The 19,209-nt window shown below is 48.9% G+C and overlaps 1 protein-coding gene across 9 annotated transcripts in view; it reads right to left on the bottom strand.

Moving 5' to 3' along the window:
* KATNIP (katanin interacting protein) overlaps positions 1–19,209 on the bottom strand; it is a 243,581-nt gene that overhangs the window by 5,615 nt on the left and 218,757 nt on the right. For all 9 annotated transcript variants that reach the window (XR_008373188.1, XM_053554667.1, XM_053554668.1 and 6 more), the window contains 5 exons: positions 11,913–12,090; positions 7,637–7,802; positions 4,401–4,558; positions 2,451–2,515; positions 1,143–1,253 (listed from right to left, as the gene is read on the bottom strand). Coding sequence is in view for 8 of the 9 variants with exons in the window: in XM_053554667.1 (XP_053410642.1) it covers positions 1,143–1,253; positions 2,451–2,515; positions 4,401–4,558; positions 7,637–7,802; positions 11,913–12,090 (678 nt within the window). In the remaining variant the exon portion in view is untranslated. The remainder of the gene's footprint in view (positions 1–1,142; positions 1,254–2,450; positions 2,516–4,400; positions 4,559–7,636; positions 7,803–11,912; positions 12,091–19,209) is intronic.

Raw genomic sequence — 19,209 nt, forward strand, 5'->3', positions numbered from 1 at the left:
GGGGGCGACATAGTGAGACTCTGTCTTAAAAAAAAAGTCTTTTCACCTGTAGCATAGTTGTTACGGCGTCAGCCACATACGCCAAGGCTGGCAGGTTTGAACCCGGCCCGGGCTAGCTAAACGACAATGACAATTGCAACAAAAAACTAGCTGGGTATTGTGATGGGTGCCTGTAGTCCCCGCTACTTGGGAGGCTGAGGCAAGAGAATTGCTTGAGCCCAAGAGTTGGATGTTGCTGTGAGTTGTGATGGCACAGCACTCTACCAAGGGCGACATAGTGAGACTCTGTCTCAAAAACAAAAAAAATCAAACAACAACAACAAAAAAAAACTGGCATCTAGAGACAGACTAACTGACTGTGTGAACTTTAGCAAGTTACTCAACCTCTCTGGGCCACAAGATCCATATCTACAAAGTGGGATAATAACAGCACTCACATTACAAGATCATTATAAGGGCAAAATGAGGCACCAAATGGTAAGACCTGACACAGTGCTGGCACAGAGTGAGCCCTTAGTAAGTATTAACCATATGCTTTAGGGGCCTGGTTGACAACAGTGGGGGGACTGGGGAGAAAACAGTGGCTACTTGGGTGCAACCATCATCACTATTCACGACTGTGGGCCTCATGTTACCGGTATTTCAAGTGAGGCTGGAGAGCATGGTTTTCATGTGAAACCTCCTGATTTTTAAAAATATTAGCAATGAATCTAAAATATTTTTAAATGCATTGGGCTTACAGTTTACAAATTCTAGTGTGGGTGTACCATAAGCAAAGGGTTCCACAGTTAATAAGTTCAGGACACACTGAATTGAACACAGTGCAACAGGTCAGAGTCCCTGGAACTCCAAAAATAGCTATAGTTCTCTGAGAGGGGGCTGCAGCTGGTGGCCGCTCTTGATTCACTTGACCATAGGACTCTGGTTTGTGGAACTGCTGCTCTTGATGGCTTGGCAGGGAGCTGCTCTCTGTTTTGCTGCCCCTCTCCCCCAAGGGCCAGCATCTGACTGTAGGCAAAGCCCAGTAGGGCTCTGGTTCCCAGAGAGCCGCTTCTCTCTCCATTCAAGGATTCTGCTCCTGCCCAGACCCTCCCACACTCCCTCCAGTCTGGAGGAGCTCCTTCCCATCCCAGAAAGGATACTGTTTTCCGACAAGGGGATTTTTTCTCCCCGTTCATCATACAGTTCCAGGCCAGTGAGACCGATGTAATAGGGGTCGCCCCAGCTGGTCAGAAGCTGAAACTGGAAAATGACTGGGAAACATTATTAAGAAAAAGAAGGCTTAATTTTTTGGAGAACAAAGTAAAACAATGACAAAGATAACGAGGATATATATATTTTTTTGGTTTATAATGATGAAAGAGAGAAATCTTTTTTTCTCTCTCTGAGACTAAAGCCTACCAAAATATAGGTGGCATCAAATTTTCTTTAATTTAAACTGGGTATGTATGTGTGTGTTGTGTTGTGTTAAGCATTCAAAACCTTTCTCCAGGCCTCAGGAGACAGGTGGAGAGGGTGCTCTCCACGGAGCAGGTAGGATGGCGAAACTCATTGTATGGTGTTAAACCAATTGCTCCCCTGTCTCATGCCTCAGTTTCCCTGACTGTATAATGACAAGAACAGAGCACCTGTTCCCTCCTCCATCCTTCTCAGGTATGCAGCAGGTTAAGAGGGAGGACACACGAGCCTTACAGCATTGGGGGCCATGGCAGGGTGTCCACATGTAAAACCTGGCCTCTAACCATTCCTTGGCCGTGTCCCCTGCTCCTGCCAGCACTCCCAGGAGCAGGCAGAGCAGGAGACCTGAGAGGGGTGAACTGGCTCCCAGGCAATATCACAGCCAGAGGAGAAATGGCTAGGTGGAGAGTGAGCCTTAGGCTGTCTGGGTTCACTAAACTGTTCTACCTCATCCCAGCTGTGTATCTCTGAGGAAGTCGCTGGGCCTCTCCTTTGTCAGTTTTCCTAGCTGTGAAATGGGGCTGCTAGCAGTCCCCACATCATAGTCCTGATGTGAGGACTTCAGTAAGACGACGATACGCTGAGAACAGTGCTGGGCCGTGAGGATGGCCCAGTGAACTTGGCCTATTATTACTTCTATCTTCACTCCCTCCCTGCCTGGCTCTAGGACAGCCCCACCGCCACCCCCAACCCAGCCCATAGGCTCAGTTTCAGCTTTTCCAGCCCCACCCACCATGTCAGCTGGAGTCCTGGGTGCTGCTTTCTGCAGCCTCTCCCTGCCAAGAGGTGGATCTGGAGCAAGTGTGGCTGCTCCAGTCCCAGCAGCACCCAGGGGGCCGAGGGATCCAGGAGTCCTCCCACCCTCTTCCTTGTCTCCCTGCATGGCACCCCAGCTGCCTTGGCTGTGTCTGCCTGAAACCCCGGCTGGCCGGCTGAGCCCAGACCCTGCCTTGGGGCCCTGGATGCGCTGCAGGGTGGGAGGAGGAGGATACAGCCACAGGGCATCAGCGGTGCCTCGTAGTCCATACTTGCCCGCTCCAGGCTTTTTGTGCTGAGCCTGAAAAAACACAGAATGGCACAGAAGAAGATCATGGTGGCCCCAAATCACTGGTCAGTTATTCTCTAGGCAACAGACTGAAGAAATATGGCAGTTTAGTGTTCCCTGGGACGCAGCAGGGAAAAGACAGACGAGGCCCTGCTCTGTGGCGTTCCCATTCCAGTTGGCAGTCACTGCCATGCCCGTAGGAGGCAGGGCCAGGAGGCCTGGTGCCTGGGGAATTTTCTGAAATGGACTCTTTTATTCTTCAACACAGCCCAAGCGGGTGGGTACTTTTGTATCCTGGGTAGTGGATGAGGAAACTGGAACAATGAGAAATGAAGTCACTTGCTCAAGGCCATGCAGCTGGGAGGTAGCAGAACAGACCTGTGACCTGAGGCCGTCTGGTTCCACTGCCCACTCTCTCAGCACCCCCACTGTGCTGCCTCCACGGAGAAGCAGAGTCCACATTGTGCTGGCAGCCACATGAGACCCATGGTGGGGTGACGGGGCAGCAGGCCAGGGCAGGGCAGACTACCTCAGGGGGTGGCCTGGGAAGGCCTCTCTGAGGAGGCAGCCATGGGAACGTCAGAGCTGAGCCTTCCACACTGAGTAGCGGCAGAACGAAGGCCCCCAGCTGGGCTCTCCAGAGGGCAGGATGGGGAAAGGGGAAAAAGAGGAGGCTGGAAGGTGGAGAGGGCCCTGAAGGCCTTGGCTTCATGATCCCACACCCCTGGCTCCATTAGCCAGGGCCTCAGTTCCTATGTCCAATCTGTAAAATGGGCATAATACTCCCTACTTCAAAGGGTGGTCAGAGGATTCCCCAGAGGATGACTACAAAGAACCTGGCACTAAGCAGGTCCTCCAGAGCAGTGGAGGAGGACTTCCCAACCTTTTTGGCACCGTGAACTGGTTTTTTGAAAGGCAATTTTTCTACAGATGAGAGGGGATGCAGCGTTAGATTTTCACAAGGAGGCCGCAACCTACATTCCCTCACGTGTGCAGTTTACAGTAGAGTTTGCACTGCTATGAGAATCTAATGTTGCAGCTGATGTGACAGAGGTGGAGCTCAGGTGGTGATGGGAGAGGTGGGGAGTGGCTGTAAATACAGATGAAGCTTCCCTCGCTCCCAACCCCAACCCCAGGCGCCACTCACCTCCTGCTCTGCGTTTGGTTCCTAACAGGCCACAAACTGGTAGTGGTTTGTGGCCTGAGGATTGGGGACCACAGCTCCAGAGGGAGTACCTACTCCACCATCTTTCCTACCTCTCTCTGCTCCCTGGTCCATGGTCCTACCCTGGTCTCTTCAATTTCAAGGGCAATATTACAATTAAGTGACCATTTCCAGTGACCATCCCAACAAGTCATACCCCGCTATAGTGGAGGGAAACTCATTTTGTTTTGAGAGTTTGGCTTCTGGTGTTTGGACTTCAGGGGGTTTAACTGAGTAAACTTAGCATGACATTTACAAATCATTATGAACTTAATGCAGCTGAGACCGAGGCCAAGAAATCCCAGTGAATCCATGAGATATTAAGCTCTATTTTTCTCTTTGAATCTTTCTAAATCAGGAACACAGAAATAAGGAAGGCCCTTCCCCGAACTGGCCAGTGGGCATTTCTGGAACGGAGACAGACTGTAGCCTCTTTTCCCAGCAGGCTATGCCACGAAGTATTTAAAATCTTAAGCACTCCAGACTGTGAAAAACCCAAACATGCCCAGACAAGGTGGGTCCATCTCACAGGCTTCCAGGGAGGCTTGGCTGAGCTTTAGAAAATGGCCAAGTTGAAAAGCAATGTGTTTGATCATCGTTTCAAAACCCTTTCAGTATACACTTCAGAGCAACTCAAAAAGCAAGCGGGCCCTAATGCTGGGAGGATCCATGCCCAGCGCCCACTCCCCTCACCTCCTGGCCGGCTGGGGCAGCAGTCGAGCCTGTAGGTAGTCCATGAAGAGGATTTCTTGAGCAAAATCAAAATGACAGTTGCCTGGCCCCTTCCGGATCAGAAAGCCCTCTGGAGGGGAGACACACAAGCCGTCCAGAGAGACGTGGACGATTTTGGCCTAGTAAACAAAAGAAATAACATGCTTGAAGGGAAGAAGCCAGCATAGGGAGGGCAGCAAGTAGAGATATGGCTGGGGCTGCCAGCAGCTGGCACTCACCACGGAGAGCCATTTGCAGAGTCCCAGGATTGAGACACAGCCTGGTCTGCCCTTTATCCTGGGCCAGAACCACCTGGCCAGGGTCCACCTCCCTACTCATCCCTACTCCATGGCTGATGCTGGGCAGAGAGCAGAAGCCCTTGCTGGTAGTGGACATCTACATACATGTTTCAGGGTGGTGCTTGACTAGGCCAAGGCCCCACCCACCTGCAGTGGCCTGAGGCACTATGACATGGTGGCCATGGGCATGGACCCAGGTGCTCCACCATCCACCACCAGTAGCTGTGGATGTTACTTAACTTCCCTAAGTCTCAATTTACACATCTGTTAAATGGGTACAGTAGTGCGTTAAAATGCCCCAGTGACTGGCATAAAAATGCACACTCCATGGTTGTTAGCCTCTGGATTTTTTTTCAAACCCCAGATCACATATCAACACCTCTCCTGGAAACTATGACCCTTAGGACACAATCAGGTACTTTCCGATCTCTCAAGTGCTTAGCTCAGTTTCGGGGAGAGGGGCATGTGATGTCTAGTAGTGTCCTCAGTGGTTCCTGGGTCTCTCTATAGCAGAGAGCCCAGCTGGATCATCTCAGTCTCTGCCCCAGGACCAGGTACTTACTAAGAGCTCAGTGAATGCATGAGGATTCTAGCCAGAGCTCTCCAGACAGGTGGCCAGGGTCCAAGGCAGGTATGGGCAGGTGGGCAGGTATGGGCAGGTGGACAGCCAGCGCCCCCTTTCTGACCACAGATCTGGAACCAGGTTCTCCTCACACCTTACTCCACCTTCATGGGGAACAACCTGGGCACAGTTGATGCTGAAACTGGTGGACTTTTCTGCCTAGGAGATGCTGAGTGGAATCTCCATGTGCAGAAACGAAGGGAGCCCCGTCCTGGGGCTCATGCGCCCCTGGGGCCCTTTGTTTCTTCAGCCTTGTGGGAGCCCCTCTTTGTCAGTCACTCTCAGGACACGTAAACCTCAGAAGTGTGGTCTCACTGGCCCATCTCTCTGCATCTCTCCCTTCTGCCTTCCTCAAGGCTGATCCCTCCCATGCCCCAGAATTTTTCCTCAAAGAGGAGTCTGCTGGGTTTGGGGCTTAAGGGATATAAGCCTGGGGGTGCCAGGGTCACCCAAAAGTGAAGCAGAGGCCCAGAAGCCCTATCCTCCAGGGCCAGTGCCTCTTCCAGGAAGAATCTCTGACTTCCCAGGCAGAGCTGGTCACCCATCCTCTGTTTATCCCCTGAGAGGCAGCTTTTGTTATCATCATCATCTAAGGAAACTACACATCAGAGAGGCAAAGCAATCTGAAACCTCATCTCAGGAGTCCAAGGGCCTGGCTTCCAAGCACCTGTCAGGGTCCACAACCAGGGTGCTCAGGGGGCCTATGGAGGTGTGGGCATCTGAGTCACAGTGTCCATCACACCACATGTGGGAATCTTCCCTCTCAGGCCACATGCCATCCCGTGTCCATGCCCCCATGGTGGCCCTTGTCACTGGTCCCAAGTGAGGCTCGTGGGGCCCAGACCTGTAAGCAGGAACTGGGTCCAATGTTTCCAGATCACAGAAGCTCAACTGGTCAGACTATGATGTGCTCAAAGGAATAGGGAGGCCCCAAGGCACAACTTGAGGCTGAAGATAGTTTTCATTGCTGACATATCAGACTTTTTCAATGTCTGGAACCCGAGAGATAACACTTATAGGGACATAGCAAGAGGGCACTTAATGTCCTTAGGGGCCCCGAGGGCCAGGGGCTGGCCGCTGACCCCATTGTAACCAATATGACATAATCCTCAGGGGCGACAGGTCTCATACAGGAGATTCCAAAGGATGGTACACAGCGGGGAGCCCAGAGCTTGGGCCACCCATGACCGAGTCCTGGCATTGTTGACTTTTACGTGGCAAAGGCAAGGAACACTCTCCCAAAGCAGGCATCACCCCTCCTCATTTTACAGATGAGAACATAAGCCAGGGAAAGCTGGTCACTCGCCAAAGGTCACACAGCTGAGATGAGAGCTGAGATCCTGACAATAGGGGCCCAGCTGCATGGCTGTCTCTTAGGTGGCCTTACTGTGGCTTTTACTTGACAGGAGGGAACAAATGTGTATTCATCCGTGGTCACCTGAGGTGAGAAAAGCCCGTGAAAAGGGCTGTGTCTAGAAGCCCCTGCTCTTTACACCAGTGCTGTTTATGACCACTGTGTGGAAAGCACCGAGTGGGGCTCCGGGACACTCATGCTGGGTGACCTTGGGTGAGTGACTGGAGCTTCCTGAACCTCAGTTTAATATTCTGAGAGACGGGGGCAGTCACACTTCTCTCCAGAGGTGGGGATGAGGATCCAGCGACATGACAAATCCACGTGAAGCCCCAGCACAGGCCAGGCCCCCGAAGTGCTCAGTGGCTCTCAGGGCTGTAACTGACCAAGATGAACGGGGAGGGGGGCTGGGCCTGCAGAGGGCCCGCAGCACCAGAAGAAACCAGGCTCTGCCGTTTCCCAGGGTTTCCCTGGGTTCTTTAGTCTGGTTTACTATTTTTTTTAATTTATTATTATTATTTTTTTAGAGACAGAGTCTCACTTTGTCACCCTTGGTAGAGTGCCATGGAGTCACAGCTCACAGCAACCTCCAACTCCAGGGCTTAGGCGATTCTCCTGCCTCAGCCTCTGGAGTAGCTGGGACCACAGGCACCTGCCACAACGCCTGGCTATTTTTTGTTGCAGTTTGGCCGGGGCCAGGTTTGAACCCTCCACCCTCGGTATATGGGGCCGGCGCCCTACTCACTGAGCCACAGGCACCGCCCATAGTCTGGTTTGCTATTTGCAGAAGGAAACAGCAGCTCACTCTCCCCGTGGGCGTTACGCCCCCAGCTCCCTTTGGAAAGTTCTGGAGGATTTATGCTTCTCTCTGGCAGCCATGCCAGCCATTCATCAAGGTGCCGTTTCCCTGACAGTGGACTGAGTGCAGCCGCGTTCCTTGGCTTACCCCTCGATAGGTATCCTCGGGAGATTTATTGTAGTTCCAGAAGCGCAGGCCTGCAATGCTCTCGGCTCTGTCGAAGCGGACGGTGAGCACGTGGTCCAGCCCCAGCGAGAAGGGGATCAGCCACATGTGCTCATCCTCCATGGTGATATTGGCCCCATCGATTAACCTGCACACAGTGGGGATGGAGCAGGTCAGAGTGGGGCATCCCCAGCCTGTCTCCGCCCGGCACTGGCCTGACTGGATCAGCCCCATGAGGGGGGTGTGACTAGTGAGAGCCACAGTGAGGAGTCATCGCCCATCTATGAAATCAGACAAAATTTTTAAAAAGGAAAAAAGAAAAAAACAGCTTATAATATTAAAGGAGTGGTGAAGCAATCACCAAGGTTTTTAAAAAGGAAAAAAATTATCATTTTTCAGAACCCTTTAATTCAGCGACCCTATTTCTAGGATTTCTTCCCCTAAGGAAAATTTATTCAGCATGCTGGAAAGGCTATCTGCACAATGATATTCATTGCAGTGTTACTTATACTGGCAAAACAAAAATTAACCTGAATGATCTCAAAAGAGGGAAATGGCTAAGTAAAGTTTTCTTTAAAATGAACCTGACCTGGGATAAAGTAAATTTGTCTAGTGGTTAACACAATGATCATGAGGACACTGCAGTGACACAGGACGGCAGGGACATTGATTATAATGCTGTAAAATGAGGACAAGGACCAGGAAAGATTGTGCAAAAGTGAAAAACATATTGGGTCAGAGGCTATAGAGGTGAATATTTTTCTCAGTTTTTAAAACTTTCTATAAAATTGCTATGTTGACCTTATGGTGCATTTTGAAAGAAATGTAGCCCTCCTTTCTCATGCTGGGTGAAGAGAGATGTTAAAGCTGCAGGGTGAACTTGCAGCTCTCAGCTGGTGACTCTGGGTATCCCAGGGAGGCCTCTAACCATTGGGAGGTCGCCCCCAGCACCCTCATGCTCCTCCCAGCCACTGCTCTAAGTCTGTCATCTCAGTCCCAATGCACTGCTGTCCTTGCCAATTTCCTCTGCTTGGGATATCCTGCCTCCTCCCCAGGTCTGCCTGTGTTCGTCCCAAGGACCATATATATTGCTTCTGTCCGCCCTAGACTGCCCACCATACCTCAGCCCAGACCCCAGACTTTGTCCTCATAGCTCTGGCCCCTGTGTCTGGCATTGCAACTCAGAGGCCTGGCCCTGGAGAAAAGGGCCCAGTTGTCAGCCTCTTGAGCAACCCCTGTCCTCTGCTTCCCATTTTCCTGAATGTCCCCTGCTCTGCACCCCTAGATCCCTGGTTCCTGAGGCTGCTTCATTGGTAGAAACTCAGCCTGCTGCCATATTGCTAGATTTTAAAATAAAGTTTTTTTCCCCCTTTTACATCTTAAAGTTTTGGATTTAGAATAAATCTAAGTGTTCATCCAAGGAGGTAATGTTTCTTTTTTCTCTAAAAGGCTGTTATTAAATTGATGGATGATGTGTCTTACAACTGCTGGCATCTTAAAACTAAAGAATTCAGCAATTCAACACTGGGATGTTTGTGGAACTAAGCTGACTGAGGACTACCACTAGACAACCTTTTATTTCTTTCCAAAGCAATTACCTTTGTGTTCTAGAAATGAAGCTGCCTCCATAGCAAAATTGCTGCCCAATCCTGAGAGCAGAGAGAACTGCTGAAGCATTTATAGCTGAGAGTGAAAGGAGGGCCCTATACATATCATTTGGAATATCTAAATCAATTCCTAGCTCTGTCCATAAAAAAAACCTAGAGACAGTGACCAACCCAGCAGCCAAGTGCATCCCTAGGGCCTCGATTATGGTCTCTAAGTACCATTTCCCATAAAAAGGAACCAGCACTTCTTGGAGAAATGGCTGGTTCCAGTTCTGGGACAAGAAATATACAAGATGAGCCTGAAATATCCTGTCACATCAGAAGGCAAGAAGGTTGTTAAAAGGACTGAGGGGCTTCCAGTGTCCCAAAGGGGATGATTCGAGCATCAGTAAGGATTAAGACTTTTCAAACACAGGACTGTAAGTTAAAACCCATCTATTTATATAAATAATAATACTCAAAACCAAATAGATAAGTGTTTTAGAGGATGTTAGGGAAACAGTTTGTTATTTTGAAAAGGGAAAAAAGGCTGTCTTTTCCTCTTTGAATTATACCACAGACTAACCAAATAATCGAGAAAAAATTTCTCTTCATTGCAGTAATTTCAGCAAATAAAATGAAAATAAGAATGATATGATGAGAATATTATCATTTTGCAATCCCCAATGAATTAATGGACTTAGGCACTGAGCAAAACTGGCCACTATCATCACAAAGAGCTTTAAAACCATACATCATATAGGCCCTAATAGCCACACACAGCAACATCCACAGGGTCATCTTGTCCAGTGGTCAAACCTCCATCTGATCAGACCTCTAGGTCTAATGAACAATTTAGCAGAAATACAGGGGACTGAGGAACACACTAAGCAAACCACAGAGATGCAACCAGTAAAATCCACTTGGTTCTTCAACAGATAACTTACAAGAAAACAAGAGACAAAGATGGTTGGGAACTAGAGATGCAAGAGGTTTAAGAACCATATCAACCAATCTGAACGCCCAGGCCTTATGTCCATCTCAATTCCAGTGAGCAAACTGTTAAAAATGGGGAGGAAGACCACCAGGGAGTTATGGACTTGCTGGATATCTGGTCATTAAAAGAATTGCTGTTAACATTTTAAAGTATAACAATGGTTTTGAGATTATGTTTTCTTTTAAAGTCCTTATTGTTTAAAGATACATTCTGGGGTACACAGCTATGATTTAATTAAAAAAAAAAATTAAAAAAAAAAAAAAGATACATTCTGGGATATTTAGAGATGAGATGCTTTCAGGCCTGGATTTGCTGCCAGATGACCTGGGCATGGCAGTCGTAAGTGGTTGGGTAGATGAACAAGCTGAGCTGTGTGTTGATCACTTTTGCAGCTGGCCAGGAGCCAGGTACATGGGCTGCAAGTCTAAGTAATGAGAACATGATGTGCCAGGATCCAGGGGGTCAGAGTGGCCCAGGAGCAGTCAGTGACAGCAGAGGTGAGGACTGTGCTTCAGGGCCACCGTAAAGGAGACAGGGGTTCCATTGACTCCCCCACCCCCAAGGCTCTGGGCCAGGCCAAGGGGTGGGCTGTAATGTGACAATCCCCTTCCCAAACCCAGCCATAGGAATTATTGTCCCCATTCTACTACAAAGGAAACCAAGACAGGGGCGACAGTATAACTCAGTGGTTAAATGCATGGATGTTGGTATCCCACAGGCCTGCATTCAGCTGTTGGTGTCTCATCAGGACCCTGCCACTTAGCTGGTCTGGGTGGCCTCTGGCCAGTTTTTAACCTCCCCTATATATCAGTCTCCTCATCAGTAAAGTAAGGGCGATAATACTACTTTTTCTTATAGGGCTGTTTGAAATTTAAATAAATGAACTTCCGTAACCTTCTTAGCATAGTCCAGGGCCTGGCATTTACTAAGTGCCCAGTAAATGGCAGCTATGTAAGCAGTTATTATTACCATTACTGTTACAAGTGGAGAGGTTGAGAAACTTCCTTTTTTTTTTTTTTTTGGTGGTTTTTGGCCGGGGCTGGGTTTGAACCTGCCACCTCTGGCATATGGGACCAGCGCCCTACTCCTTGAGCCACAGGCGCTGCCCGAGAAACTTCCTTAATAGCTCCAGGTAGTGTCCAGACCCTGCAGCTGTCCAGAGCAGGGAACCCGAGCACTGGTCTGTGGGTTATAGGGTCTCTGTGGATCATAGCTGAGCTGGTTTCCCTATTGACTTGATTCAACCTTGGCTAATAAAATCTGACAAGTGCAGGGGAAAAGTGAAGCTGCAGCCACCTGTGGAGACTTCCTCGGCAATCATCTCTAACCCCAGTCCCCCCAGGGGCCTAGGTTGTTACTCAAGTGTAGGCGTGGAGCCATCCACTGCAAAGGTGTACAGGCCGCCCCTGTGTGCGAGGCACTGCACTAAGCACAGAGGAGAAAACATGAACGACAGTGGGGTTTGGAAGCACAACGATCTGCCTTTCAATCCTGCCTGTCACCTCTAGTGGTGTGGCCCTCGCCACTTCTAGAGATGTGATCCCCATTTCCACAAGGTGGCCAGGGGAGGTGACACATGGGATGCTATTTGATGCTTGTGTCTGAAGTCTAAGATGCTGAGAAAGGTCCCTGAAACCCTGCAGCCTTGAAAGTTATGCTTCTTATGGACACTTACTTGTCCAGGGTCCGGGAGTCATCGGTGTACTCAGGGAGCTCATTTAAGTCTCTGGGGGAGGCGGCGATCTGGTGCAGCTGGATGGGCAGTGCCTGGCCATCCTTGCCCACCACTTCCAGGCCAGTGAGCCCCAGATAGTGGAGGTCCCCCCAGGAGGCAGTGAAATTCAGCTGAAGGCCTGCAACAGGAAGAAGAGTGGCCTGTCACCACCAATCGCTCTGTGGGAGAGAGCTGAGATGGAGACAGGAAGAAGAGTGATCTTTAGCCTCCTTCTATTAGCTTGAACTCAAACAAAAAGCACCTCGAGGGTGGGCTCTGCACCTTTCCCCTCAGTGTGGCTTTGGGCCTGGGCCACCACTGATACTCAGGAAGCATCTGCATGCTGAAAGGACTAGTGTTGTTAAAGCCCGCAGGGGGCCCTGGGTCTCTTTCCACCTGGCAGTTCAGTGTCCCTCACTGAACACCTCATGCAGCTCCCCCTGCTGTTTGACCAAGAGGGCATTCTCCTTCTGGTTTCTACCTGCTTCTCCAGTCTCACTGTGCACCATGGACCCTGGGCCCACCCAGATGGTCTCTCAGTTGCTGTCCACCACAGGGCCTTTGCACACGCAGGTCCCTCCATCTGGAACTCACCAGGCCTGGTAAACTTGTGCTCACCCTTCAGCTCCCAACTCCCTTCCTCAGAGAAGCCCTCCTGACTTCACCAAGTCAAATCTCCCTTTATAGCCTGCAGTGAACTGAGGACTTCCCCTTCCAAGCCCTAGTCACCAATGCAATCTTGTGATCATTTGGTGGATAGCTATCTTCCCTACCAGCAGCTTCACTCCCTGAGGAAGAAACCACATCTGTTTTTCTAGACCATTGTGTCCTCAGAACTTGTCACAGTGCCTAGCACAGAGTAGAAGCTCAGCACAGATGGAACGATGGTTTCCTTATTTGGTGTTTATTTATCAAGAGAAGCTCTTCCTTAACTCCCATGTTCATGCCTCATTGATCAAGAACACATACCAGGGACGAGCTCCTATGTAACTCAATGCAAAGAAATTCTTTATATTCTAAAATCACTTTCCACTCTGAAAGATACCAGCCTTCCTCATCTCTTCACAATCTTTCATGGAATGAGAATTTCTATATAACTCTGCATCTACCCTCTTTCTTGGTTCAGTGACAGCAAACTCATAGAGAGCAGCGACCCCCAGGGATACAATGAATGCTCCAGCAACATGAAATTAAAGACACCTGGCCAGAAGGCCACACATCTGAGGTTTCACTGAAGCACTGGAAGCAGTGGCAGTTATTGTCCTTGATAGGTATGTCAACCTCAAGACGTCCTTCCTGGCTGATGAGAAAGAAGTGCCGGAATGATTAAACAGGTCACTAAATGGAGATGGTTACATCATCAAGTCCCGATGTTGGGAATTGACATCTTGTGCAAATCGGCTACCATCATAAGGATTCAGGTTGACTCAGGGTAAAAGAAGTGACCTATGGTGACACCTCCATCCTTTTGCCCCTGATCCATCAGAAACTATTTAGAAGTGACCTTCTGTGGCCCTGGGGCAAAATGGCCCAGGTGAGTCATTCATTTGCCCAGAAAGCTTACATCAAATGAATCCCTTGGTCAAGCCCTGTCAGACAATTGGCTGGAACTTTTTTCCCCTTAATGGTCTCCCATTGGAACAGGACCAAGCCCAGTGAATGCTTCTACCCTTGGAGAAGCATTTTAGCACCTTTTGGGGTGGCTGAGTCTAAAAGAACTCACACTCTTTGTGGTGTTTATTTTTATTTTTTTATTTTTGTAGTTTTTGGCCGGGGCTGGGTTTGAACCCGCCACCTCCGGCATATGGGTCTGGCGCCTACTCCTCTGAGCCACAGGTGCCACCCTCTTTGTGGTGTTTAGAGAGTGCCAGCACTGTAGGTCTGATACAGGAAGCCTGGATGTCACCTAGCCCCACTCCACTGCTGCTCAGAGGGGGATCTAGAAGACCAGAGAGGTGAAAGGACTTCCTTGTGGCTAGGAAGTGGGGCTTGGTTTCCTCTCCTATGTCCCTGTCATTTCCCAACATGCCTTTTGTAACTCAGCCCTCAGATCCTCTGCTCCTCATTGTACCAAGGCAGCTCTGAGTATCCTGGGGACAGATGAAAAAGACATGGAGCCAGTGTGGTACCAAGTCCATCAGCATCCTGCAGCATTGGTCCCATGAGAAATTCCTCCCACCTCTGTGTCCCTAGGGGCCCTTTTGTAACATGATTTTGCCACTTATCCCATCCACAGAGGGAATCTACTTCTCCAACTCTGACTCTAGGCCATGCGATTTGGTTTGGTCAATGGGATCGTAGCAGATTTGATTCGAGCACAAGCTGTCAACCATGTGTATGCTAGGGTTGGTCGTCCCTCCACTCTTGGAGCTAAGACTGCCGTGTGTGAAGCAGCCCACCTAGGCCAGACATTTGTTACTTATCTGTGGGTGAAGTCGTTCTGAGTCATTCAGCCCAGTCCACCTGCCAGACGATTAGACATGTGAGCAGGCCCAGGAGAAGCCAACCAGGCCAGCTCAGAAGAGAAGAATCACCCAGCCACTGCTGAACTATGAGCCCATCATGAATAAATGGTGCTTGTCTTAAGCCACTAAACTTTGGGCTGATTTGTTTAGCAGCAAAAGCAAAGTGATATACTCCTTCTCATTAAGGCTCTATGTCCAAATGTTATGTCCTGAGAGGCATTCCCTAGTAACCCGAACTTGAATAGCATCGTTCTCTAACCTCAAACTGCGGCCCACGGGCCACATGAAGTGGTGTGATTGTATTTGTTCCCATTTTGTTTTTTTACTTCAAATTAAGATATGTGCAGTGTGCATAGGAATTTGTTCATAGTTTTTTTTTTTTTTTTAAACTATGGTCCATCCCTCCAACAGTCTAAGGAACAGTGAACTGGCCCCTGTTTAAAATGTTTGAGGACCCCAGCAAACCATACTTTATCTGCTTGATTTTTTGTTCATAGCACTTAATGCAACCTGACCATATAATCTACATTTATTTGCTCATTTCCATCAGTTTCCCCCACTAGGGTAGACACTCTCTGAGGCCAGGACTTTTATTGATTTTGTTCATTGCTGTATCCTCAGAGCCTAAAACTGTACTTGATAGATACTCAATGATGGTTTTTATAAAAATTTTAAGCACATGATTGACTGAAAGTAGGTGTTCAGCAGATATCTGCAGGTAGATAAGGCCAAATAAAACCAGTAAGTTTCATCAAATTAATAATCAATGGTAAATAAATGTTTATGGATCATCTACTATGTACCAGACTCTGTTTTGGGTGTTGGAGAAGCAGGTATGAACAACACAGCAAAGTCTCTGAACTAAAGGAGCGTCCATTCTAGCAAAGACATTCAATAAACACGTAACAAAAAACAAACACTGTAGTTCCACAGAGTGATGAGTACCATGAAGAAATAAAAGAGCCATGGGATAGAACATGACTGAGCAAGAGGAGGGTGGTCAAGGAGGGCTATCCAGAGGAGGCAACTCTTGAGCTGAGACTCAGGTGTTAAGGAGCCCTGCCATGGTTTTTCACTTCTGGAAGAAGAACATTCTAGGCTGAAAGGAGAACAAATTTGACCCATAGCTAGAACCAAGTGGCCAAGGGAGACAGTAGAGAAAAATGAGATCAGAAGGTTAGGCAGGGGCTAGATCACATGGAGAAGTCCGAATTTTCTTCTCTGCAGTGGGGAGCTACTGGTAGGTTACATTTTTAAGAAGGGAGTGACGTAATCTGATTTATGTCTTTTTTGTTTTTTTTCTCTCCGATACAGGGTCTGGCTCTGTTGCCTAGGCTAGAGTACAATGGCACGATCACAACTCATTGCAACCTTGAACTCTTGGGCTCAAGGGTTCCTGCCTCAGTTTCCTGAGTAGCTGAGACAGACTACAGACATGAGCCATCATGCTTGGTTAACTTTTTTAATTTTTAAAAGAGATGACGCCTTGCTATGTTGTTCAGGCTAGTCTCAGACTCCTGGGATCAAGTGATCCTCTCATCTCAGCCTCCCAAAGTGCTGGGATTATAGGTATGAGCCACGGTGCCTGGCTGACAAGTGTGCCAGAAAGCTCGCTTCATTTGGACTCTGTAGGGACACCAGGGAGGAAGCTGTTGTACTATGATGACCTGAGCAGGGTGGTAGTGGTGAAAATGGGGGAGACGTGGACAGGTTTAAGATCCGTTTTGGAGATAGCATGCCAGGATTCTGAATGACCTGGATACAGAAGGGAAGGAAAGAGAAGTTTTTGACCCAGGTGACAGCATGTCTATGGCTACTGTTCCAGAGATGGGGAAGGCCTGCAGGTGGAGGAGGGAAGTGGATTTGGATAAGAGGAATCAGCATGAGTGAGGAAGGCCACCTCCCTTTGTGAAAACAAAGGAGATGGTGGCCTGGGCCCTCCCCAGCCTGCAATCTTTTTGTTTGCCTGGCAAGCTGCGCTCTGATTCCATCTAATTTGGGGCTGCTCCGAAAGCGATTACTCTCCTTTTTGAGCTAATACCCAATGTTCCATATTCATTTTCCTCTGGTGTATCAATTAGTATTTATACAAATGGAAATTAATTTTGTTATTTCTCTCCCATGTTTTAGCCCTCTCAGCTCTCTTCTTATTCATCACTGCTGATATTTGCAAAACTTCCAAAATTAGTGTCATCTGCAAATTAGCAAGTCATATATCCCCTTTCAAAACATTAATAAGATTGGCCACATTTACCAACCCCGATGTATTCCCCTGGGTCACTTTATTAAAGCTCTCTCCATTCACACTGGCTGAGGATTTTGGATACAGTGAGGAAAACGCCAAAGGTTCAAAGAGGAGCGGTGCAGAAAGCAAGCACAGGCCTCAGAACATTCACAGAATGTGCTTGGTTGAGAGGCGAAGAGAAGAGAAATTATGCTTTCCTTACAGTGAAAAGGTCTCTGAGATCTACTCCAGGGTAAAATTCCCAAAGGTGTTGAAATAACATCTCTGAGAAAGGCCAGGAGCCAGTTCAGCATCAAAGACATGTACAGACAGCATCATCAGAGGAAGGGGACAGTGGCAGCCTCTGTCCGGCTGGCCTTCCTGCAATCCTTCCTTCTCCTGGTTATGTGGCCCGATGCTCAGTCCACACTGTTTGGGTGGTTGACCCCAGGGGTGGACCTATGATGTGTTTTCATCTCCTGGTGAGTCACAGTGATGGGTAACTGACCCAAGCCAGACCCATAGACTTAATTCTGATAGTTGTTGGATCTTTGGGGAAACAGAAGTCCTCTTTTGTCTAGGACTTCTGGGTAGAAGGTAGATAAACCAAGCTTCTAGGAGTTTCTATGTGGACATGCCTGAATGAGAGAAGGGCAAGAGAGGAAATCAAGGCATAGAGATGGGGAAAGACATCAAGTCTCAATGGCATCATTTGGTGTCTGGATCCAGCTGTGTGGGAAGCTAGTAACCCTAACTTTGAGTTGCATAAGCCAATAAATTTCCTTTTTTGCTTAACTCAGCTTAAATTCAATTTCCATTCATTGTTCACACATACAAAAATTAAAAAAAAAAAAAAAAAGAAGAGAAAGGAAAAGAATCCTGACTAATTTAGGGAAGGAAAAAAACTGAATAAAAAATGACTGCTGTCTTTTTGGACCTCACAGCTTCCTGGGAAATGCTGACTCTGCACAAAGACTTCTGATGTGAGGTGGCCTCTCGGGTGGCCTGTAACCCCCAGCACTTTGGGAGGCTGAGGTAGGGATATTGTTTGAAGACTGGAGTTTGACCAGCCCAAGCAACATAGTGAGGTCTTGTCTGTACAAAAAAAATTTTTAAAGTTAGCTGGATATTGTGGCAGGTGCCTATAGTCCTGGCTACTCCGGAGGCTGAGGCAGGAGGATTGCTTGAGGCCAGGAGCTCAAGACTACAGTGAGATATGATGGCATCACTGCACTCCAGCCTCGGTGACAGTGAGACCCTGTCTCTAACAACAAAATAGGAAAGGGATGTGGAGCCCACCCAGGCACAGCCTAGACCCTCCCATCAAAAGACTTAGTCCTTCAGTGGCTGGGAGTGCTGACAGCCAATAGCTCAGTGCTGGGCCCCCACTATGACTACCCTTGGCTGAAGACAGGCTCCTTGCAGAAGGCCATGCGCCTCTCAGGGGCAGCCTATGTGCCGTGCCATGTTGATGCAGACCCATGAGGACCCAGACTCTGCACTCAACTTGGATAAGCCCAAAGTGCGTTTCCACCTTCTGAGAACTCCTGCCAACCCCCCAATCTCCAGAGCTGGCTGAGGCCTTGACGAGGCCTCTCACCCTGCCCAGTCCTACTTCCCGTCTTTCCCCATGAGAGTGCGCCCTAGGAAGCTCCATCTCAGGGTCTGCTGTAGGGCATGCCACCAGCCCCAGGCAGGATGGAGAGGGCAGGCACCCCAGGCTGACGTGTGACTTGCATGGAAACCTGCGGAGCGGAATGGGGTGGGGGTGGGAGGGGGTTGTGGCAGGGGCTAATGCCAGAACTCGAGGAAGGTTTCGGCTTCATTCTAAAGAGGAGGGTAGGGAGGAGGACAGAGGGAGCATGACAATGTCACATCTTTTGTTTCCAGAAGATTAACTGGGAGCAGGCGACATGCACAAAGGGCAGGAAAGAGCAGAAGTGAGGCTGCCAGGAGCCTTGTTAACAGGGCACAGCAGGGAGGAGATCACAGTCAGCTGTGACCTCAGGCCTGAGGACTACCCAGGAGGGACACTGACGTGGATGAGCATGGATTAAGACAGAAGCTGTCTAGGGTCTGGTTAGTGCTTGGATGGGAAGACAGGAGCTGTCTGGGAGGGCACATGGAAAGAGAAAGACGAGGAGACCAGGAAGACCCAGATGGGATTTACTCAGAGGTCAAAACCTGGCAGCTGGCTGGCCAGATACACAATATGTATTTATTTGGCTCATGTGGTATTTTAAAACATAAAAAAATTAGTCACAAACAGTTAAGAATCTGGAGATTGCACATAAAAATCTGATTTCCAACTTCTGAGATGTCAGAAGTCCTGGTACCCTGGGCCTGTCTACGGGGCAGGGAGGACGCTGGTTTTCATTGCTCACGAATCTGCCCTGGGGTTGAGTCTGAAGAGACAGCTTGAGCCTCTGCACCAACAGATGCCTCGAGTGTCTGGCTCTTACACCCTCATGTTCTACACTTTCTAGGTGCCAACTACAGCCTCCTGAGTCAGGGTCACAGCTAACACGTAGGGCACCAATAAGCAAAATGCAAAAGTGTCCCTCTGGGG

This window comes from Nycticebus coucang, chromosome 12 (assembly GCF_027406575.1).
Source record: "Nycticebus coucang isolate mNycCou1 chromosome 12, mNycCou1.pri, whole genome shotgun sequence".
In the NCBI taxonomy this organism is placed as follows: domain Eukaryota; kingdom Metazoa; phylum Chordata; class Mammalia; order Primates; family Lorisidae; genus Nycticebus; species Nycticebus coucang.